The 23458-nt window shown below is 36.3% G+C and overlaps 4 protein-coding genes across 6 annotated transcripts; 1 reads left to right on the top strand and 3 right to left on the bottom strand.

Annotated features, from left to right (window-relative positions):
- The first annotated feature begins 1058 nt into the window (after positions 1-1058).
- LOC113778555 (low affinity sulfate transporter 3-like) lies at positions 1059-6718 on the top strand. Its single transcript, XM_027323996.1, has 12 exons — positions 1059-1524; positions 1631-1679; positions 1772-1979; positions 2059-2233; positions 2339-2404; positions 2528-2758; positions 2846-2972; positions 3923-4209; positions 5195-5388; positions 5486-5574; positions 6208-6284; positions 6367-6718. Exons 1-12 carry the CDS (start codon positions 1099-1101, stop codon positions 6499-6501), a joined length of 2064 nt encoding a protein of 687 aa, XP_027179797.1. The 5' UTR covers positions 1059-1098; the 3' UTR covers positions 6502-6718.
- A 326-nt stretch (positions 6719-7044) lies between these two features.
- Positions 7045-8920, bottom strand: LOC113778688 (protein NEN4). 2 transcript variants are annotated; one of them, XM_027324165.1, is made up of 6 exons: positions 8442-8920; positions 8187-8233; positions 8019-8082; positions 7844-7921; positions 7596-7763; positions 7045-7516 (listed from the first exon to the last, which is right to left on the bottom strand). In XM_027324165.1, the coding sequence occupies exons 1-6, from the start codon at positions 8889-8891 to the stop codon at positions 7427-7429; spliced, it is 897 nt and encodes a 298-aa protein (XP_027179966.1). In that variant the 5' UTR covers positions 8892-8920; the 3' UTR covers positions 7045-7426. The 2 variants fall into 2 exon arrangements, with proteins under 2 accessions (XP_027179966.1, XP_027179967.1); XM_027324166.1 differs by having other exon boundaries at positions 7440-7509.
- Positions 8921-11082: 2162 nt separating this feature from the next.
- LOC113777783 (bifunctional aspartate aminotransferase and glutamate/aspartate-prephenate aminotransferase) lies at positions 11083-16710 on the bottom strand. 2 transcript variants are annotated; one of them, XM_027322982.1, is made up of 10 exons: positions 16408-16710; positions 14853-15090; positions 14647-14740; positions 14462-14565; positions 13512-13760; positions 13316-13429; positions 13089-13172; positions 12364-12534; positions 12144-12257; positions 11083-11471 (listed from the first exon to the last, which is right to left on the bottom strand). In XM_027322982.1, the coding sequence occupies exons 1-10, from the start codon at positions 16563-16565 to the stop codon at positions 11331-11333; spliced, it is 1467 nt and encodes a 488-aa protein (XP_027178783.1). In that variant the 5' UTR covers positions 16566-16710; the 3' UTR covers positions 11083-11330. The 2 variants fall into 2 exon arrangements, with proteins under 2 accessions (XP_027178783.1, XP_027178784.1); XM_027322983.1 differs by having other exon boundaries at positions 14853-15082; positions 16408-16474.
- Positions 16711-17865: 1155 nt separating this feature from the next.
- Positions 17866-21722, bottom strand: LOC113778833 (trafficking protein particle complex subunit 12). Its single transcript, XM_027324336.1, is given in 2 exon segments — positions 17866-21036; positions 21038-21722. Coding segments are annotated over 2 exon segments (1158 nt in total). The 5' UTR covers positions 21560-21722; the 3' UTR covers positions 17866-20400.
- Positions 21723-23458: the final 1736 nt, after the last annotated feature.

Genomic DNA, 23458 nt, shown 5'->3' with positions numbered 1-23458 from the left:
GCTTGAAAATGAATTAATAGTGCTCCTTTTAAGCACACTACACATAACCAAAAAAATGGTACGCTAATAATTTAGTAAGATGGACAAAGGTCCAATAGAAATTCTGCAAACTGTTGCTGAGGTACTTAGTGGAGAATACAATATGCATATATGAACTGGTAGATAAACTTTATTAAGTTTTTCATGCCTTGCCACTGTGTCATTAAAGGAATGTCACTTTCAGGGTGTTTAATTAATCACTTCCGCAGAAAGATGTATTCCACTTGTGTAACCTGGAGAATCCACACAATACAGGCAGTTAAAATGGTACAGTGCCTTGCCGGTCCAAGTTTTGGCAATGATTGTAGGTGGTAGTGTATATGCTTTAGAAAATGTTGAGTAGACGAGAACAAATTTTTCTGCTGAAATTTGAAAATTGTCTTCTGCAACAGTGAATACCCTAAAGAACTAAAGTTTTTAAGCAACGTTCGGTGAGGGGATTGGTAGAAGGGAGCTTTGTATGCAATAATATGCACCAGTGGGTCCAATAAAGTTCGTCTTCTCATAATCTTTATCACAAGATCTACTTGTTGAAAAAAAATGTCTTCAACTGTTGTTTGCGCTTAGCATTTGCTGTAATTGCACCAGTAGCAAGATCTACTTATTACTTTTTTTTTCCAGGACTCATTAGGTCTTTACTTGTATCCTATTCAAGTTTTAAGATCCATTTATCATTTATTCAAGCTGAAAGACTTTTATATATTTGTGAGGGCAGTATAGATTTCCCTTGAAAGTTCAAAAGAGTGAGCATTCCAATTCAAGGATGTTACTATATTTCTGTTCTCCAATGCAAGTGGCACTGATTGCTACAGTGAAGTGAAAAAACAAAAGAAAGAAAGCAATCACAAAAAAGTTAGAAGAGTCCAAAATAAAGTACAATATTTTACCAGCTGCAGCACTTACAAGATCATAAACTCCATATGTTAGTGCTAGTTCATAGTCATTGTTTCAGCTTATTCAGTTTTGCATGCACTGTTGAGGCTCTACTATACTTTCTGATTGTGGGGTTCATGGAGGAAACAGCCCTTTGAGCTCTCCCAAACACTTCAAACAACTATCATGCCGTCAACTTCCTTGAACGAGAGAGGGAACTTCCAGTTCTCAGAAGCACATGAAAATATTGCTGCTGAAGCAGTGGCAAGAGCTGCAGAGGATCTCTCTCAGTTCCCCCAAACTCTTCAAACAACTACAGTTCCTTCTGCCCAAGAAACCTCTATAATGGTGGCTGATGATAAGCTGCCTGAGAGGTTTCAGTGGGTGCTGAATGCACCAGAACCACCAGGTCTATGGTGTAAGCTGCAGAATGGCATTACCGAAACTATCTTTCCTCTCAAGAACAAATTTCAACATCTCAGGGAGCATCAAGTGTCCAAATCTTTGGGAAATCTATTTCCTATTCTTTCTTGGGGCAAAGCCTACAACATCAAAATGTTCAGGAAGGATTTATTGGCTGGTTTGACTCTTGCAAGCCTCTGCATTCCTCAAGTGAGTATAAGTTAAGGATGCCATTAATGCTTTGTATCATTGCCAACATTAGGGACAATATTGGTTACTGTACTTACTCTTATGTTTGTCCTTAAACTTCATTTAGAGCATTGGATATGCAACTCTAGCCAAGCTTGATCCTCAGTATGGTCTCTGTAAGTTTGCATTCTCATATACTCTATTGATCTTCCAGAGTTGTAATTTAATTTTGGAGCACTAAACTACAACAATTTCTGTTTAACTTCAGACACTAGTGTTGTTCCACCATTTTTGTATGCAATACTGGGAACTTCAAGAGAGATTGCAATTGGACCTGTTGCTGTAGTTTCACTGCTTTTGTCAGCCATGATTCAGAAGATAGAAGATCCTGTAGCAAATCCTGTTGCGTATACGGGGCTGGTGATCACTGTAACCCTTTTTGCTGGTATCTTTCAAGCTGCCTTTGGAGCATTCAGGTAAATCAAATTCTTGTGAGTTGGAAACATCCTTGAAGACATCACGAACTTACACTTAGGATGTGGATTCATATTATAGGTTGGGATTTCTGGTTGATCTTCTATCCCATGCTGCCATAGTTGGGTTCATGGCTGGTGCAGCTATCATGATTGGCCTTCAGCAACTGAAGGGACTGCTTGGAACTACTAAATTTACAAACAAAACTGATATTATCTCTGTCCTTGCAGCTGTTTGGAGATCAGTCCATGATTCTGTAACTTTTTTCTTCCTATGCTTTCTTATCCTGATTCGTAGAAGATATTCCTTGGCTTATAATATATACGAGGAAGCTACTTAACTGCTGCATATTTTCTGGCAGTGGAATCCTCTGAACTTCATACTTGGTTGTTCATTTCTCAGCTTCATCCTAACAACCAGATTTCTGGCAAGTAACATATTGCAAACAGTAGTTCTATTCTAGTTAAAGTACACCTCTATTTATCTTTCTATATCAATTATTGTGCATATGAACATAATCCCCAAAATTCCACTTGTGCTGTAAATTCAGGGTCGAAAAAAGCAGAAGCTTTTCTGGTTATCAACCATTGCACCTCTCACATCTGTCGTTTTATCAACACTCATTGTCTTCCTAACAAGAGCTGATAAGCATGGAGTCAAGATAGTGAAGCATATCAAATCTGGGTTGAACCCTATTTCTGTTCACCAGTTACAGTTGAACGGACCACATACTGCTGAAGCTGCCAAAATTGGGCTTATTGTCGCAGTTGTTGCACTTGCGGTGCACTTCTTGATAACAACTCTGAGTATTGAATAGCTTATTCTTACGTTCTATAGTTTTACAATGATGTACAATGTCAAACTTCAGGAAGCCATTGCCGTTGGACGATCGTTTGCATCAGTGAGAGGATACCACCTTGATGGAAACAAAGAAATGGTGGCAATGGGAGTCATGAATGTTGCGGGATCACTAACTTCTTGCTATGTTGCAACAGGTGACCTTTCCCTTGTTGGTTAATAGTCCTACACCTTTCCCTTGTTTTTGCATGTACCAATCTAAAAGTCACAAAACCAACTACCTTCCAAGTGAGGTAAAAAAATTGTCTAAGTTTTTTTTTTTCTCTAATTTAATCGTAAAAAGGTGGAAACACGGAATGAATAGTTGCCTTTTGCAAGACCAGGTATATTTTTAAAAGTGAGAAATTTAAACCATAATCCAAATTTAGTCAAATTGTAGGCCTTTTTAATTTTTTGGGTAAATTACACTTTACTTCCTGTGATTTAGTGTTTTTGTACATAACTCTCTTATAGTTTTAAAAACTATACATAACTCCTTCATGGTTTAGATTAAAATGTCAAAGTAATGAAATTTATAATCCATAACCGAGTCATCTAAAATGTGAAAAATACTCATACGTAAAGTTGAAAATCATTTATTTATCACAGGGGTGTTATGTGTTTATTTTAAAAATTATAAGGGAGTTATATGATAAAGTATTAAACTATAAGGAGGTTATATGGTAAAATATAAAATTATACGAGGTTAGTGCGTCATATATATAATGTTTATATATTTTGGTCACTTCAGACATTTTAATTTTTGATTTTTTCAAAGGTTCTGTTACGAATGATTATTTCCACCACTTTGAGATTTTAATCCAAATCATGAGACGGTTATGTATAACTTTTGAAACCATAGAGGGGTTATGTACAAAAAAAAAATACTAAACCATAGGGGGATAAAATATAATTTGCCCTTTTTTTTGGGTTTAACCTGACATATTGTCTTACGAACTCAACTTCAAGGATTGTCTTTACACATCTAGACCAGATATTTTTATCCAATACTTTCCTGGTAGTTTGCTTGTCTCTTGCAAACAACCACCTGTATGAGTTTCTTCAAGACATGTTGCCCAATATTCAGTTTCCTAAAACCTCCATGCAGGTTCATTCTCAAGGACTGCTGTTAACTTTAGTGCTGGCTGTGAAACTGTGGTGTCAAACATTGTAATGGCTGTGACAGTTATCATATCACTGGAATTGTTCACACGACTCTTGTTCTACACTCCGATTGCAATCCTTGCTTCAATTATTCTTTCAGCTTTGCCAGGACTGATTGACCTAAATGAGGCTTACAACATATGGAAAGTTGATAAGCTAGACTTCCTTGCTTGCATTGGAGCATTTCTTGGAGTGTTGTTTGCATCTGTCGAGATCGGCCTACTAGTTGCGGTAACACTTTTGAAATCCTTGTTACTTACAAAATTTTGATCTGAGCTTTAGCTATTCATTGTGTTACACCTGGTATGTGTTGTCTGCTTTGTTGGGGCGTTGGATGCCAAGGGTAAAAATCAACTTCTCAAAGGAAAATTTTGGAATTTCAACTCCTGTGATCCTGGATTTTCACATAAGTTTTACATTTACCTTTCATCCCTAACTTTGTGCCTACTTTCAATAACACAGTTGAAGCTTGTGTTCGTTGAATCCTCCACCCAAACTTGTTATCTTTGACTTTTAAGCTCTATATGGTCCCTGATAATGCTACGAAACCTGAGTTGCATTATTATCATAAATGATGTTCACCAAATCTTTTCTTGAACAGAAAACTGTCTAATGTTTTTTACCAAGAAAAATGCTGCTTTTTAGGAATAATATTGTTGCTATACCATAATTTTGAACTGAAATTTTGTACAATATGTCGACAGAAAGATGCAGAGGAAAAGAAAAATTCATCCATCATTTCAAAGAACAAAAATCTGCCTGCAGATATAGTGTAGCTAAACACCATTTTTCTAAGAGGGCTTCCATAATACTTCAATCAGCGTGAGACTCCTAAAGGCATGCAGACACTACAAATTTTTTACTACATTTATGGCATTTATACTATAGAATTACTGCTCTAATACTTCTACAAATTTATGACCGGCTTTAAGTTGTTTTCAGTAGCTTATGAATTGTTTAGCTTGTTATGTGTCAAAGTCACGCTAAATTTAAAATGACTATATGCCCGCTTGAATCTGCTGTTAATACTGATGGTTGAAAAGGAATTTTCCCAGAACTCATCCATGAGCACTCGAACAGGAACCTGCAGGCAAGCAGGGAAAAGTGACTTGAGAATATTTACTTGATCCTATACTGCAGCTAATTCTTTAAGTTAATCAGTTGATGTGTAGATTATGAATTGATGATGTTCTAATTATCAAAGTTTGTTATTCAGGTAGGGGTGTCATTTGTAACAGTAATATTGAGTTCCATCCAGCCAGGGACAGAAACTCTCGGGAGGATTCCTGGAACTGATATATTTGTGGATGTAAATCAATATCCGATGGCTGTTGAGATCCCTGGAATTCTTGTTACCAGACTCAAGTGTGCCTTGCTCTGCTTTGCAAACTCTAATTGCATCAAAGAACGGTACTGCATAAACTCAAGTGAACATCAGCACATATTCATTGCCATATATGTTCAAGGGTAAAGTCATCCATTTTTTTTCTCTCTGAATTTGGCAAAGGATACTGCAACTGGCAACTGGAAAGCAGGAGGTGGGTGATAAAGGCAATGCCAAAGGAAAGACCCAATTAATAGTATTTGACATGTCAAGTAAGTTCTTTTACAACAGAAGAATCTTTGTTTATGCCAATGGATTTCAGATAAATAGCAAGCTAGATGTGGAGGAATAGCTGAGGAATCTATAGCATTTGATAAACTCAACAAGGCTTGCTTTCGTGTTGATTTTTTGGGGCATAAACTTGGTAACAACACCTTAGTGTTGCAAAAATGGCTTATAAGAAACTTGTATGACGGTGGAAAATGAGTTTATATTATTCATTCATCAACTCACTATTTATAATGTTTACAAAGAAACAAACACACAATTTCAGCTAACAATTCTTTAAAAAATCTCAACAAAAAACTACTTGATAACATGATCTTCTACCTAACAAATGATACCTAAAATATTTGTTAACAAATCAATATGATTATTTTTGGTTAACAAATATCCTAACAAGACTTATTCTTCTACTAACTAAATTATTCTGATGTCCAACGCAATCTAATAAAATCTGTAGGAAAAGTTGGCGTATCTCAACATTTCGATACAAGAGAGATTTAAATATTTCAATTGCATTTAAGTTTTCTGGCTTGCCTTCTAGATTCATAACAATTCAGCCCTTTTCTTCAAGAAGATTGCTGATTTTTTTTTCTTTTCCTTTTAACTCTTACTGGTGATAGATTTGATGAACATTGACACTACGGGGCTTGCTTCTCTGAAGGAATTGCATAACAGCCTAGCATCAGAGGGGATAGAAGTAATCGATATCTTTTGTCTAATTTCCAGGGGACAATAAGACCAGATTCTCATTTTTTCTTTGTCTCATAAATTGTTTGCAGTTTGCTGTGACCAATCCAAGGTGGCAAGTCATTCACAAGCTAAGGCTGGCCAACTTTGTGAACAGCATTGGAAGGAGGGTCTTTTTAACTGTTGGAGAAGCAATTGATGCGTGTATTACTGCTAAAATGGCCTAATAAACAAGTTGGAGTTGTGTTGTCTGTCCCAAAAATATCGTATAAATATAATGGGATGTATAATAAATGTAAATACTTGCTTCTTTCCTTACCAACTAGGACAAGGGAAGAAGAATGCTATGGCTTGTGATGGTGGTGATATTCTGTAAGAAACTTAAGCATGAAAGCTGTGAAATTCATGTAGTTGTAATATATCATGCTTGGTGTGCTGCAAAAATTGCCTGCCGAGGTCTGTCTTCTATGAGTAGCTAATTAGATCTGCCAATTCCATTGTACGACTTTTTGATGATGTTTTCTTCTGGTTCTCTTTCTGTCTACTCATGAAACAGATGATCATTTACATTGCTCATTATACCAATTCAAATTGAGAAGTGTGCTAAAGCTTGATGCGCTAGAATGTTGTTTACTAATGTATTTACTTGCACATTTTTCATGTTTTCGGGTACATCAGTGCTCTAAAATCGACAGGTGAGAAGATGATAATGCAAAAGAATACCATATGAACTTATCATTCTAGATTTAAGATGTATACACAACTTTGTACAGTTTGATGACAAGTAAGAAGAGCTTCCCAAATCTGAAAACCAGATAACCAACTTATTGTAACGTGTATATACAGTTGGTAAATGAGTAAAATCACTAATCAGCAAATCAGTTAATCAAAGAATCAAAGAATGTAAGAATCAAATTTCTGTCGTGCAGCCTTTGTTCTGTGGTAGAGAATCTGCTTATTGTATCTGAGCTTCCATTTGATTCTTTAGAGAATTAATATTTCGTGGCCATGTGAATCAATTGGCATGAGGAACACTGCAGAAGGATTGTCCTCCGTCTCTGATCTCGTTGGCCTTTGACAGACAGACAGAGATAGTACTTTGACATCTGGAGATGCAAACATATGCAAATGACGTGAACCAGCTCCATCATCTCATCGCAGCAGGGAATGAGAGTGCCTTAGGAGAACACTGAGAGGCTTGCTTTGCGCTTTGCACAACAGATTCCCCACTCTTACTGTCATCTAGGTAGAGCTTTCAATCAGCGATATTGCATGAAGGATAACTAAGGCAAGATTTATAGGATAAAAACTTCAGTCTAACCTTTCCAAGACTTCCTGTTGTATATGGAACTACTCTATGACATCCTACAGATGGTGGTGGAGATTTCCTGCTGCTTTCTCCATATGGAAAATTTCCTCTATTGCTTCTTAATGTCATTGTGAAAGAATTATACCGTTTGTCATCCATTGCATTTGGAAAACTCGACTCCTGAAGTGTAACTACATAAGAACCTCGATAATCAAGGACAAAGTGGATGGAATAAAAGTTGGTGTATGTAATGCGTATACCAGGAGACTCCTGCTTCGTGTTGTCATACTGGAATTGTTGTTCCATTTTCCTTGCAGAACATTTGGGAGGGTTGATTCCTGGGAAAGTTGGATAATTTTTAGGCAGTAAGTAATCACTTATATGATTCTTCTCATTATCAGGCAAGAGAACAATCGAGAAGTTAATGATGTATACCAGGAACAGGACTGTTGCACAATGCTTAAGGACTTCCAAATTCATCCGAACATCATCTAGGCTTCTGGAATTTGAAACATACAAAATGTTGAACTTTGCGCTATGAGTTCATTTCCAGATAAATCATATATTGTCTTGTGGTTCTGGTTGCAGAAAGTATGCACTTACCTGTGCTTTTGCTGTCCAAGGCCAAAATAAGTTGCCAATGTTGCCATCTGAAGGAAAAACATAAACCGGATTTCCAGGGTTGTCATCAAAGTCAAAGATGTTATAACTAAAATGGTTAATATCATCAAGCATGGCAATCTCCTTATTGTGATCAAGGAATGAAAAATATGACATGCAATGAAGCATACATCAGCAGAACATGTTGTAAGGATTTGATGAATAGCAAGGACTATTGCTTTGAAATGTGAAAAGTACCTTCATATTCCCAGCTCTTCTGCCAAACTTCTCTGTCAATACTCTCAATGAATCTATAATCCCAACAGGGACAGGAGCAGGCCTGCCAATCTCAGCAAAAGCCTCTTTTATGCGAACACAATCAAACCTCTGAATATTATGTCCTGCCCAAATCCTGCCATCAAGAATGCTGAATATCTTATCTGCAACTTCTTCAAATGAAGGTGCATTTACAACAGCTTCGCGGGTTATCCCATCAGATCGGCCAGACCTTTCTGCAACAGCAGACAAGTCCCCTGGCCTAATGAGGGTGCAATAGCTCTCGAGCTCAATCAGTTTCCTTGGACAAACAACAATAGCACCAAACTCCAATACCCGAAACCTCTGTCCTGCCTTGTTAGGAACATTCGTTTCTAAATCAAAGAAAACAATCTCTGATGCTCTTTCTCCATTAAACTTGGAAATTGCCATTTCTAGCTGCCTATAACTAGCTCCTTATTCTTCCTGTTTGCAACTTATCGAATTCAATAGAAATGACATGAGATCATCCTTCTATGTTATATATACTTGAGGCAACCATGCAAAAGCATGGGAATGAAGAAGAATATTCCTGACAAATTAAGCTAGGTAGATTGTCTTGTAGTTCAAGTAAATTGTTAAGTTTGGATTTTGGACAAAGGCGTCCTTAGCTTCTTGATGATGATCAAGTCCTGGACTCCTAGTCCCCCCAATCCTAGGTAAAGCAACGAGGCTTAGGTACTGTTATGTAAATCCAGTTACAAACAGAAATCAAGAACTGGGAAGCAATTGCATGGCTGTATAGACATTTGCCTTCGGCTGGAAGAGGATTCAGGGATTGGAAATCCTGTTGAGAAAATGAAAAATTGTACGCAGGTACATTCCAAAGAAAGCAAAGTCTTGCAAGAAAGTCAGTGGCTGATGTCTTACGTTTGTGTAGAGCAAATACCAATACCACCGATGTGGGACACGCATGCAGACATGGCAAAACCGGACACGTTAATTCATTCTGACCTGTCAAAACTAAAGTGGTCATCCTTAAATTTTCTTTAATCCAAATTAAATTCAAAAGCAAACTATTTTTTTTTTTTTTAACTTTTGTTAATTGATTATATGTTCTAGGAAACTTGTTTTGTTTTCTTATAAACTTTAAACACATTATTATCCAACTTACTTTTATCCTGCATATACATTGTTTAGGAAATTAATAAAATAAAATTATAATTATCAAAAAAATTCCTAAAAATAATCGTTCAACACGTGTAAAAGTAACAAAGTTGCAAAGGGGATTGAATAATCCCAATAGTACTATTTTGACAAAAAAAATATTTTTTTGAATAACCCGGATCAATATTTGTACTTAGAAGCGGATTACAGATTTTATAAGTCGATTAAATTAAAAACTTTCGAAACATTTAACGATTTCATGTCGTGAAGAAATTAAGGGTGCAGTCTTTTTTTTCCAAGCTCACACAAGAAAAAGAAAGAGAGAGGTTAAATAAAACTGCTACATTCCAGCAGCAAACTTAATTAATTTTTTTTTTCAAACTTAATTAATTAAACTGCAATATCTCTGGGTGTATTAACATAGTGAGGAGGGTGTGACTTAGGTGTATTTAAGGGACACTTATGAGAAAAATTCATAAATTTATATCAATTAGGACTAGATTCCTGAGAAATTTAACCGCTATAAATGGTCTGTAGTTATAAGTACATACAAAATTCAAGTTTAAATTAACACCCTATATAAATGATGTTTTCTATAAATGACTAAGCTATTTAAAATTTTAAATGGACTCATGTTTATTGTCTTCTATTGTATTTATTCACTTTTTTAATTTGACTTCTTTTACAAGATTAATATACTTGTCACAATTGCCAATTAGAATGAGCACTCGTTAAGGTAGTATATTTTTCGAGAAGAATGTTTTTGTTTTTATTTTTATTTTTTCTGTAAGTGAGACGTCTTGAACCCAAAACCTGCATTCGACAAGAATGCTATTAGTTTGAAAAATGTATTTACATTCAAGGAGGAAAATAAATGTGAGAGCTTGATGTAAATTAAATATATTAACGAGTTACCACTAGACATCCGTTAAAAAAAAAATCCTTTCAAACATGCTATGCACATAATAGCAAATATTCAAGATGAATTGAGATTTGTCTCAAATAAAGAAAAAAAAATTGAAACACTTGGGCAAAAATCAAGACTAAGGAGCACAAACGAACCATTGCTCCATCCAGAATGAGCTTTAAAAATTGTTTCTCGTTATCTTTTTTGGCAAAATTGTAGATGTGATTTATTATGGCATGCGAATTCCTACATGGTGTACCACTCTGCTAAATAGTAATCGAAATTTAAGACTTCTGCTTTTTTTTTTTTTTTTTTTTATACATTTTCCCAAAACGATTGAAAATGGCAACTGTTTGTAACCTGTTCCTGATATCCATAATCTTTGTTGCATCTAAACTAATAAATTGGAAATTATATATCTTACAAATTAAGATCTTCTCTCAAGAAAAGAAATTTTTTTTAAAAAAAAAACATATTGTTTTGGTACATAAAACATACAGTTCCCCATACACATGTTAGATCTTTCATCAAACAGACAAAATAAAAAGCTACTTCATGACTTGCAAAAGCTAAAAGCAAGGGGGAAAGAATCAGCTTTTAATTTATCATAATTTAGGCAGCGTACAAAGACCATTTAAAGGATATGAAAAGGTCCAGTCAAATACAAATTGTTTCTGTTACACTAAACCAAATAAAGCTGGGTGGAAAAATTACAAGAGGTTCAGAAAAATTATTCTTACAGAGGTCTACTTACAGCAACATACAAATTCTGATCACCCAGATATTGTGTTTCAGGATATATGATTGGCAATATAGATTTAAACAGGTACAGGAGGCCTGCGAGTTACTAGTGCTTTCTTGATCCTCTCAAATGCAGCCTGCAGAGTGGAAAGAGATGCTGCATATGAGATGCGAATGCAGGTGTCGTCTCCGAATGCATCTCCAGGAACAAGAGCAACCTGAGAATGAAAAGGCGTTAATGGCAATAAGTACAGAGGTTACCTTCAGTAGTTCACTGTCATATAAAAAGGGTTACTCCAGCTTAGAGTAATAGTTAGCAATTTTGTCGAAATCTGTCAAGTTGATTCATCAATTTTTCGGTGCTGTTTGAAAAATAAGATAGGTTGGCTGATGAGAGCAACAAAGTAAGAGTGTATGAAAATGTTTCACTTCCTCTTGTTTGGTAAGGTGGGAAACTTCAACGACTTTAAACCACAATTTCTGAAACTAGAAAAGTTAAATCGCCAATCAACCTCATTTGGACATAAAAAGTTTAAATAAGGAATAAGCAGCGAAAAGATGAGATGAAATTATAGATTTATACATGTATACTCTCTCTTGCCATTCCCCTCCACTGCACCAAGCATGCGGGTAACAAGAAGGGAACGTTGTGAATATACTTATAAAAATTATTGCTGGATGGTTTCTTAAACATGTATGATGTATAAGTTCTTGGCATTTCCCTAAAAGCCATCCCCAAAAACTACAATGATTTAACTCCATTTTATGGCAAGAATCGAATCCCCTATAAGAGGTAGACTCCAATATCATCAGTTTATCACTATACCTAACCTGCTGTGTCATAAAAAATGTTTGTTTGAAAGATTCATAAGGAGAACATGATGTCTTACTTGAGCCTTGTCCAGTAAATAACGGCACAACGATTCTGAACCATCGATTTTGCCAAAGCCATCAATCTCTGCTCCGTAATAAGAGCTGAAGTCAAGGAAGAGATAGAAAGCTCCCTGAAAATGACAAGGACAATTTGAGAGAGAGAGAGAGAGGGGGGGGGGGGGGGGCAACTGTGCCAGACAATTAAGCAATCCAGAAAAAATAAGCCCAGGATGTTACCTGAGGCTCAGAAATTTTGACACCATCCAATTCCCGAAAACCTTTAACCAGAAAATCTCGCCGTTCACGGAAGGCTTTGACCATAGTCGCAATTGCTTCTCCACCAGCATAGCCCATTTCTAAAGCAGCAACAGCTGCTTTTTGAGATATGCTGCTTGCACCTGAAGTAAACTGCAAGAACAAAGCACCCGAATCAAACTACTTGTTATTTATAGCAGGAAGGACAGAAGCATAACAATACTGACTTTTACACTTCACAACTCACAAAATATGATTCGCAACATCTGATCTCACCATTAATAATCAATCGCGTAACATCACCAATTAAATCTTATCTAGGTGACGCTGTTATAGATACTGAACATCCATCTCTTCAGGATATCCATTCAAAAGAAGATACTTTTACCCAAATGGTGTGGATAGTTATGTAGTCAATTCTTATTAGTCTAGAAGCCTTCAATTGTCTAAATGCACATAAACATCTCAGACATTAAGGTAGTTTAATTTAATGCAACTGTAATAGGTTTTGATTCCTGAAAAGGAGATACTTTCAGAAGATATGTCATGGAGACGCATGTCTGATTATTGTGTTAGGACTAAATGAGAATTAGTTGTTGCCTAACAACGTTATATGACTGAGTAGTCAATTGAGAGGTCCCAGACAAGAGTTAAAAAGTGGCAGGAGACGAGCATTAAATATCATGTTCTTGGCTTAAACACTGTACCTGGCTTTGGATCTTGTTACATGCAGAAACAAAGTGTTTGGGACCAGCAAGGTATCCAAGTCTCCAGCCAGTCATTGCAAAAGCCTGTTCTGATCCAGAATAAGTCAAGAATAGCTCCAAAAACTGTTTCTTATGATTACCTAAACAGAAGCATGCAATCAAGTAATGGAAACGACAAAAAGATAATCTCCTGCACCCGGTAAATTCATCCAATCAAAAGACCATACCTTTGAAAATCCATTAACAGTTAAAGTCCTCTCCCACATGCCATGCAAAGCTGCAAAGCTTGTATGGGTTGCCGGAGAGTAAATAATGTGCTCATATATTTCATCAGATAGAACCTAAAACGAAAAAGGAGAAAATATTACATTTGGAATCTAGCTAGGTTTGACTCTACTACTGATTTTGAGAAAAAGGACCTACTAGAAGCCTAGGATGCCTTGCTACGATCCCAGCAATCTCCTCAAGCAACTTACGCGGATAAACAGATCCGGTTGGATTGGATGGGGAGCAAAGAATCAGCAGCCTTGACTTCTCAGTTAGTTTGGACTCCAGAAGTTTGGGATCTAACAGAAAGTTGTCAGATATCTGAGTTGGAAGAATCACTGGGGTTGCATCGGCCAACCTTGCCATTTCTGGGTAACTTACCCAAAAGGGAGCTGGAATTAAAACCTGGCAAGTGCACAGCAGTAAGTAAACCGATCTTCAAAATAAATACGTTTAGATTTGTTAGCTAATTATTTAAGACTTAAATCATGCAATCACCCACTTATTCCTACACAAATTATCTTTTCTCTACATTCCTCACAAAATTTAAATCCTTTAAATACCTATTAACATGATCACCTTTCTGTCTTCCCCACTGATATCTTACTTCTGTAACTAGGGGCATGCACTGGAAAGGTATTGATTAAAGTCTAATTCAGTTGACATTTTGCAGGACATGAACTTCTGAAGAAATCCAAGCTATAAACAGACACATCGAGTACATTTTTTCCCATGAAAATCCAAGCCCTTAGGACTGCAGATCTCATTCTCCCACAGAAATTATGATGAGGAGAATGCTATTACTGCTACTGAAGATTGAAGTACTGAAGAGATGAAAGACAGGCATATGATTGTCTGTAGATTCTTCAGGAGACAGCGACCTTGAGATCACACTTTAAATGGCACTATTCTAGTTGGATTGCAACAATTTAGAGGGCCATAAATGACGAACATCTTGAATTGAGTCATGCCACTAGTATCAATCAATACACTAAAGTGTTTTAGAGCCCTAAAGAATTTTTCAGGCTTAACTTCAATGAACAAAAAATTTATTGAACTTTGAATAGTTAAAATTCTATAGTCTCTCTCTTTTGAAGGAAACTTACCTCATCTCCAGGGGAGCAAACAGCAAGCACTGCCTGAAGAATACTCTGCTTTGCCCCATTACTAACCAATATCTGATCGGGTGTGTAGGATAACCCATTCTCCTCTGTCATCAAACAAACTTTTTCAATACGAAGAAAAATAGAAGAGAAACCAAAGGAAATACAACACACTCAGACTCTAGTACCTTTCAGCTTACGACAAATAGCTGAGCGAAGTTCTGAAGTACCAGCATTTGGGGTGTACCTGGTGTATCCCTCACGTATTGCATTAATCCCAGCCTATAATTGTATACAGAGCATCAACAGAAGACGAATATAGTTACAGGCAATCCCACAATCTAGAACAATTTGGTCAAAATAAAGAACCATCTTTCAACAGCCCAACTATTACCTCTGCTATTACAGCTGGGGTATCAAAATCAGGTTCCCCAGCAGCTAAGCGAATAACAGGCACTCCAGCTTGTACAAGAGCTGTAGCTTGGTCAGTGATAGCAACTGTCTTTGAAGGCTTCACTGAATTTACCCTTGGACTCAGAGAGATATCAACCTCCATGGTTCCTAAGCTACTTTGAGCTCTCACAACAGCATTTAATCTATTAGAATCCAACTCTCTTCTTGAATCTGCAATTCTAGCCAAACACGCATTGAAAACCAAATTATAGAGATATACACAGGGAGAAAGATTAAAATATACAATATACATTTGAAATATATAAAAAAAAAGGATTGTATATAAACAACAAATATTTTGATAAATTAATCAAAACTGAAGACAACGTATGAGTGCGCAATTTAATTTTGGAATTTGCTAAAAGTATATCATTTCTCTTAATATGAAAGTCGGACCAGCTTGGAATACCAGCAATAAGCAGAAGCATATATCAGAAGAATTCAACAGAGATATCCTCCAGATCAGTGACTTGATAACAGCGATTGAAATGAAAAGAGCTCTGGATTTAATTTATACAGTCACATGCCCGATTGGCATATGAAGGAAAATAACAACGCAAAAGAATGTCTTATTCTAAATGTTGAGATGTTACATATCAGCATACCAAGTGTGCACCATTGTTCCCCAGGGCCTGTGATGAGTTTTAACTTCAACCAACATGTTTTGGTGATTATTAGAAGTAACAGCCAGAAAATATTCAAGGCCTACTTAATGCTGATGGTCAAAGCTGTCTAGAATCTGCAATCAAAAGGCGTTACATTCCTATCTCTTGCTGCTGATATTTTAGCACACTGAAAACACTTCAGTCATTTTGCTCTATTAAGGACATTTTCTCCTTTACTTAAAGGGCCACTCCCTATATCCGAAATTCTTGCTTCTAAATTATTGTTAAGCTTCCTGTGTCTGTTTTGCTACTTGCTACCCTGACTCTATCATCTATCTCTTTCTACTTGAAATGCCCAAACCACCTTGAACATAAATGTGTAATCAATCAATTTTTTCCTTCCATAAGGAATTAGACTAGCGAAAACATACTATCATTTCCAAACTTCCGCCCCAAACCAAGATACCATGGACAATTTTATCAATCTATATTGCAGCCCAAAAAAAAAACACTCCAAAGTCAACATTTTGTATAACTCATTCCTTACTCCAATTGGATTAAACAGTTCAGAACAAGTTAATCCCTTGTAAATTGCAATAATAGCAGATACCCTTTATCCACAACAATGACAAGGAACCCAAAAAAAAAAGTCTTTTAAACACAAACATGCAAGAAATCCAGAAAGACTAAGCAAATCCAATTGAACCAAGAATATCAGTTCAGAACAAGTCAATCCCCTGTAAATTGCAATAATAGCAGATACCCTTTATCCACAACAATGACAAGGAACCCAAAAAATAAGTCTTTTAAACACAAACATGCAAGAAATCCAGAACGACTAAGCAAATCCAATTGAACCAAGAATAAGAAAACAAGGAAAAAGATGCTTACTTGATTGAGAGATCGAGACTGTGAAGTTGAGAAGAGAAGGAGAGTGATCTGAAGCGCTGATGATGATCAGTTAATGCAAGAGGTTGGGTAGTTTTGGAGGCAATGCTTCTTGCTGATGAAGAACAAGTTTGAAGAGAATATGATGAAGCAGCAGGCATTTTGGGAGAGTTTGGTGGGTTGTAAATCACAGCTCCCAACTTGGCAGTTTTCAGTGGACTCTTTGTGCTTAAAACAAAAAAAAGAAGCCACCAAACTTTTCTTTTACTGTGTGACTGCGTGTGCCTGATGGAGAAAAGAGAGAGTTTTGTGGTTGGTGGGAAGGAAGAGGGGTTTGGTTTGGTGGGGCTCGGAGACTTCTGCCAAGGGGAATAGGATCACCGGTAATCACTGGGCCAATGTGGCCATCACGGAGGGTTTTAAGTCCTTCTTGAATTGTAGGTGAGGGTTCAAATTTCACTCGCAGCGAAAAAAATCTAAGGGTTATACAGAGCATTCCTTTGATCTAGTTGGGTTAGTATACCCACTAGTCCCCTACCACAGCTTCCTTAGACTCCCCCTCCCCCTAGATTATGATAGAGTAAGTTATATAAATGTATCGTTGTTGACCAAAAAAAAAAAAGAATAGGATCACCGGTGATATGGGGGTTGTTGAACTTCAATTCAAATAAAATTAATTAAATGCTCTTCTATTTTTTTTTTGTTAAAATTTATCAATAAATATTTAGCACATTTATTTAAATACTTAATTTATCTTACTTATTTTTTGCTAAAAAAATTTATGAGTATAATTATTCTATACTCTTTTTTTTTGTATCTAAATTTGTATCTCTTACAAATATTGAGATTAGGTATATTGGTCATTGACAGGTAGAGTAATGCTTTTGGATGAAAAATGTGTAGATTTAATTGTTTACTTTTGATTCACTGGAAAAATTGGGTGATGTTTTTGGATGAAAAAATGTGTAGATTTAATTGCTTACTTTTGATTCACTGAAAAACTAGATCATTATTCTGTTCATTACATGCAGAATCTTACTTATGCTAAAAACAGCCCAATTATACTACTATCTTTTTCATAAGTGATAAGTTTTACCATTGTTAAGAACTTAGATTCCAAAAAATGACCAAATTGTTCTCCTGAAATATTTCCTAGTAAATTAGCAATCTTAAGCAATTGTGAAATTCTTTGTGAGATACAGGAATTTAGCCTGTAATTTGTTTTGATTATTTTCCACTTTTTTCGACTCTTTACCTTTATATATCACAGTACATTGGTTAGTAGTTGATATCAAAACTATTACGCATCCGAGCAGAAAGAAAACCATGACAAACATTAGATGGCCGTCTTATAAAAGTCTAGCCCTGTCAAAGCAGTTCAACTCATTACTACACCTACGTCTCCAGTATAGAAAGAAAGCACAAATTTCTACTTCCATTTTTTTTTTTGTTAAAGGTAAAGAACATATAACTTCCATTTAAAAAGGACAAATCAGCTGCCAATGCAGAGTCAATAAACAAAGGAGATGAATTCCAAATTGAACTTCCTACAGGACTGGGCTGCTTTGCTAACAACTGTGCTATTTTATTACAAGATCTACGTGACCAGGGCAGCTCCAAGTCCTTAGGACAGGCCGAGACCTTACATCACCCAACAATGCACCAACCGAAGATTAAGTCCTCAAACTCATCTGCTGGAGATTGAATGACCATTGCAGAGTCACCTTCTATTAGCACTTCCGTCCTTGATGCAGAGACAAGAGAGAGAGCTTCCTAGACGGCTCTTCTTGACCCAAAAATTGTGCCAGACTCCAGGCCCTGCAATTCAGCCACCAGGGCAGGCTGATTTTTGGCCAATTTTACAATCTTATAGCTGCTCCCGGCTACCCTTTTTCAACATAGGAAGGGAGAAAAAATAAGAAAAGGAGCCCCACCCCTCCTCATAGCCATGAGAATATCATCTACTACTTCATAATTCATTTTATGGAAATCCTGTCACTGAGCTTTGTTTGGGCATCAAATAAACACCACCAATAAGTGCCACAGTTCACTAATCACGAAAATGGTACACTGCGATAGGGCACTAACTAAAAAAAATTGTGTCTCTATCATTCTGGTAAAGTGAAGCATTGTTTCACCTTTCACCTTCGCAAAATGCAAACTTGGATAGCTTCATATAGCCCTTTTGAACTCAGGCTGAAGAAAAATTCAGTGACATGGACAACTTTTTAGCTGTCTAAAAGTAATTCTCCCTAGTAAAAGCACAAGTCCTACAGCAGAGAAACTTTCAAGAAGTTTCAGTAAAGTTTCATTTGTTGAGACTTGAAATTTCTGTAACCAGTGAATCCAAAAGCAACTAGTTATGCTCAGTAAAAGTTAGACTATTCCTAGCAGTAAGTGGTTAGCTGCATTTACGTACAATTAAAAGGATGACCTATTGCCATCTTAGCCAGATCTTACGCTGTGATCTTTATAGTTGTAAGAGAGCCACATTTTTTCCCCCTGAAGAGTAAACAAGAACTTAATAGCACTAGAAGTTGTACATAGTGCAGAAAACTACACTTTCAGCAACCATTAGCAATCGTCATTCACAAAATTCACTAAAACGTGAAAGAAGCTTAAAATTACTGAAGCAGCAGTAACATCAACAAGACATGATATTGTACAAGAATGGGAACAACTACAGAATCTCCAGCTGGATGAAGTAATGTTGAACATGGGAGAAAAGTAAAAAACCTAAGCTTACAAGTAGTAGGCACTGAATCAATTTATTCTGAGAACGTTTGTCGACAAATAAAGGCTAATTTTTTGAACATACTAATTTTTTGAACATAAACGAAGACAAAGCCAACCAAAAAGCCAGTTGATTAATTCATTTTGAAGCAGCTACAAGTTTAAAGAGGGGGTATCAATATTATTGAAATTCTAATTCAGGAAATAACAATGTCAAACAAAAATTTGCAGATTAAAATTGTGTCCAATGAATGATCAACAAAGGGAAGAGCCAGAGAGAAAGTAGTCAAATGGAAAATTATAAACATCATTAGTGCCCTGGCTTATAACTTTTCATTCAAGTGGAACATATATAGCCATTCAAGCTAATGCGATGTTCATGGCTCATATCGTGCCAAAGATTGATGGTTAAAGAAACAGCCACCCTTGCTCCAATATCTCTTAGCAGAAATGATCAGACTCGTATAAGTACAATACAATCAGTGTACAACATAGTAAAGCACCAAAAAAAAGCACTCTCTAAGTGTTCTAAGTTTTCTGACAAAATACCAAGAGACTAGATAATTTCACATGCAGTGGTAATGCAGTAACTCTAAAGCCTTCTGGTAAATGCCAATTAATAAAGTCATCTGTTTAAAACAGGTCTGGAACCCTACCTTCCGAACTACATGAAACCCTACCTTCTGAACTACATGAATAACTAAGTGAATACTAACATAATCATGTAACACAAAACGCAATCTGCCATTAAAAGGAGCACAATAAAACAAATATTAAGTTCTGCTTCAACACATAAGCAATTGATAACTCAACTCAAGCAACTTTCTAACTGTAGTTACAAAAGTTTCAAACAAAAAAGCCACTCAACAATCAACATTAAGCAACCAACAAGAGTCAATGTCTCATTGATGCAAATATTCAGTCATACCATCACAATGCTCTATAAAAAAGGAAGTCATTTTTGCATTAGAAGATGAGCCATTATTAACCGAATTCAATTGAGTAAACTTACAGTAGTTACAAATCTCGGAATGAACTGCCATTTAAAAATGAGGATTACAGAAGAAAATTGAGAAACATCACAGGATCACAAGCTTGACTGGCTATCTAAGAACTAGAAGAACTCTTGTAAACAAAGTAAAGCAACAAAATGTGGTTTCAAATCTATTGAAAGTCAGCTACTCAACAACAACAAAAAACAAATTGAATATCTATTTCATCTCCAATGTTCAAAGTCAAAGACTTGACCATAAAAAATCTACCTCAAGTCCTAGTACATGATGAATCAAAGTCATCTGGTGCAACCCTAGCAATCCAATTACTAAGTGTCTTCTTAATATCAGCATGATTAACATAAGCCAACTCATACATACTACACAAATTCACCACAAGTGTCTCGTTCAATGCCACGGTAGGCACCCTCTCCAATGCATTCTCCAGAACCTTAATCGAATCAGACAAATCCCTCAAATACATCAAACAAAGAGCCTTATTGTTAATCGCTACAGCATCCAATCCATCCCTCTCTATACACTCCTCATACTCCCTGACGGCGGAAACATAATCCTTCCCAACTAGATACATCAATGCCTTATTCCTACTAACCAAGTTCCTCAATCCTACATCATCTTCTCCACTCCCCACCATCTTCTCCACTTCCCCAAACGTCCTCTTCGCCCCTTCCAAATCCCCATATTGCATTTGCACATAACCCAACTTCGACAACATAACTGCATCAACCTCAAATCCCTTCTCATTAGCTAAACCCCTCATCAAATCCACACAAACCTTAAACTCTTTACCACTCAAATGATAACTAACTATAGTATTCACCACAAAAACCTCCCTTTTTCGCCACAAATCGCCCGAATTTCCATCCGCGCTACGCCTTCTCTCGCGAAACGAAGTCAAGGAGGGTATAAAACCGATCAAGGGACTGCTGTTTATGCCCAATGGTGGATGGCAAATGGGCGTGAACCCAACGAAGAGCAAAGGGTACCATAGAACCCTGTTGATTCGGGTAATGGTGGGGGTAAGTTTCGTACTGGTATTGTGGGCTATTGAGAGGGTGATCGCCATCGTTTTCGTCGTCCTCCAGGTGGGACTGGAGCTCGTTATTGGCGTCGGTGAAACGGCGTAGTTTGACGAGGCTGAGGAGGTTGAAGGTGAGGTAGATGAGGTGCTCGTGGGGCTTTGTGAGGAGGGAAAGAGACCGGGCTCGGGCTATTTTGTCGATGATGGTCCGCCAGGAACCCCGGCAAGCGAGGTCTTGGAGAGATGTGAGGTCGTGACAGAGGGAATTGAGGGAGTTGTATGGGTTATTTAGTGGGTCGACGAGGTTTTGGGGTGGGGTGATCGGGGTTTGAGGATCTGGAGTTGATGGATCAGTGGCGGAGTCCGCGGCGGTGCTGGTTGTGGCCATGGTGGAGGATTGAAACGATCGCCGGAGAGTAGTTGCAGATTCCCGAGGAATGGATAATTGAAAATTGGGTCAATTTGTTTGATGTTTTAGATCTCGCTGTTGGATCGGTGATAAAGTTTTGGGTGAAGCCCGGAAAAGGATTTTGGGCTGAAATCTTGGGTGATGTAGGTTAAGGTTGGCCTTATGAATTGGAATTTAAGAAAAATTGACATATGAACAGTTCAAAATGCAGTCTCAATTTTTCTTTCTCATTATCATTTTGGTTTTATCATTCCTACAACAGACATGGTTAATCAGTACGCTTTCTTGCAATTGTTGTAGGTTTAAGGCAATGTTGTTAAACTCGGACCAGAGTTGCGCTAAACTATTGGATCAGGGGTCAACTGATCGGATCGATCATATTGTTTTAAAAAATTCACTGATGTCAGCCTAATGTCGTAATTATTTTATATTTTTATAAGTTTTAGAAATATCTAAATTAAGTTCTTTGTTATATTAGACCAATCATACAAGATGTTCCAAAAATATTAGACTTGCAATCAAATATACACATAATAATTATATATAAAAATGTAAATTCATGGCTAAAATATGTCCATTCTCCAAAATTACTTGAAAAACTAAATTAAAACGATTTAATGTAAGTTGGAATTACTGATACTACATTGATAAGATGATACAGATGAAAACATCTTAATTTAGAAATCATTCAGTAAAGTAAGTGATTTTAGTATTTACACTAAATGAATGGCGTTTTCTTATTCCTATTAATAAATGAAAGTATTACAATTTAGGTAACTCAAATTATGTTTGAAAAAAAAAAGAAAGAAAAGTTTGAGAATCGAGTCACTGATTTAGCCGATTTTTGACAATTTTTATTGATTTTCTACTAAAACGTTTTTGTGTTACAAACCAACTCGAAAAGAAGGCTGGTTCACGGTCGGGGCGGCCGAACCGGATCTAACAACACTAGTTTAATGTGTAACTTTAGTATTGTTTAATAGATTTGAAAGTAATTTTATCGACATGGGGCTTCTCTTACAAACGGAAGTGCCAACCGGGCGAAGGAAATAATGCAACATGAAAATTCCCTGCGACATTACATATACACAAGAAATCAAGATTGTAAAGGAAATTTTCAAAAAGGAATTTTTCCAAGTATCTTTAAGCTAATTTCATCTTTATAAACCTCAAATCCATTCGCATCCTTGTGTCAGCTCAGTTGAAAAGACTTGAAAATTGTCCTATGATGTTTTTATTTATGAACTTTTGTCGGTCGAAAAAGTCTTTTCTCATTTTATTCCAAAAGTGACGAGGAGGATGAGAAAGGAAATAGTAACTTTATGTGACTTGAACTCGATGAAACATTTGTGCTACATTGGAACTTGAATAGAACAAGATTTTATCTACGTTGTTCAAATAAAGAGTACAGCTCCTGGTTCAATCTAGACCAGAATTTATTTTCAAATTACCACATAAGTCTTTCATATATATAATTTTTTAAAGAAGAAATCAAGAGTTGTTCCACAGGTACTCCTACTTACTGGAGTCCACTCTTATAGTCTTAATCTAAACAATAACTATGGATAATTAAAAAAACCAACAATTTTATCATAAATCAACTTGATGTCTCATACTAATGCAAACAATCTCACACTAAATTTTTTACTAAGATACCAGTAAAGGACTAGACCATTTGTAAGGCATTTGCTGATATTAAAATAATATTCAGCAGAAGTCTCTTTTCTTTTCTTTTTCCCTTTTTTTTAAGGAGAAGGAGTCTTGGAACTACTTTCCTGAATGAGGAAGACATGAAAGAAAATAACAACAGGTGTGTTTGGATATTCAAATTATTTCAAATATGATTTTGGTTGTATCATAAATATATTTTTTCAACTA

Source organism: Coffea eugenioides, chromosome 7 (assembly GCF_003713205.1).
Source record: "Coffea eugenioides isolate CCC68of chromosome 7, Ceug_1.0, whole genome shotgun sequence".
In the NCBI taxonomy this organism is placed as follows: domain Eukaryota; kingdom Viridiplantae; phylum Streptophyta; class Magnoliopsida; order Gentianales; family Rubiaceae; genus Coffea; species Coffea eugenioides.
This window is presented reverse-complemented; position numbering and strand designations above follow the sequence as displayed.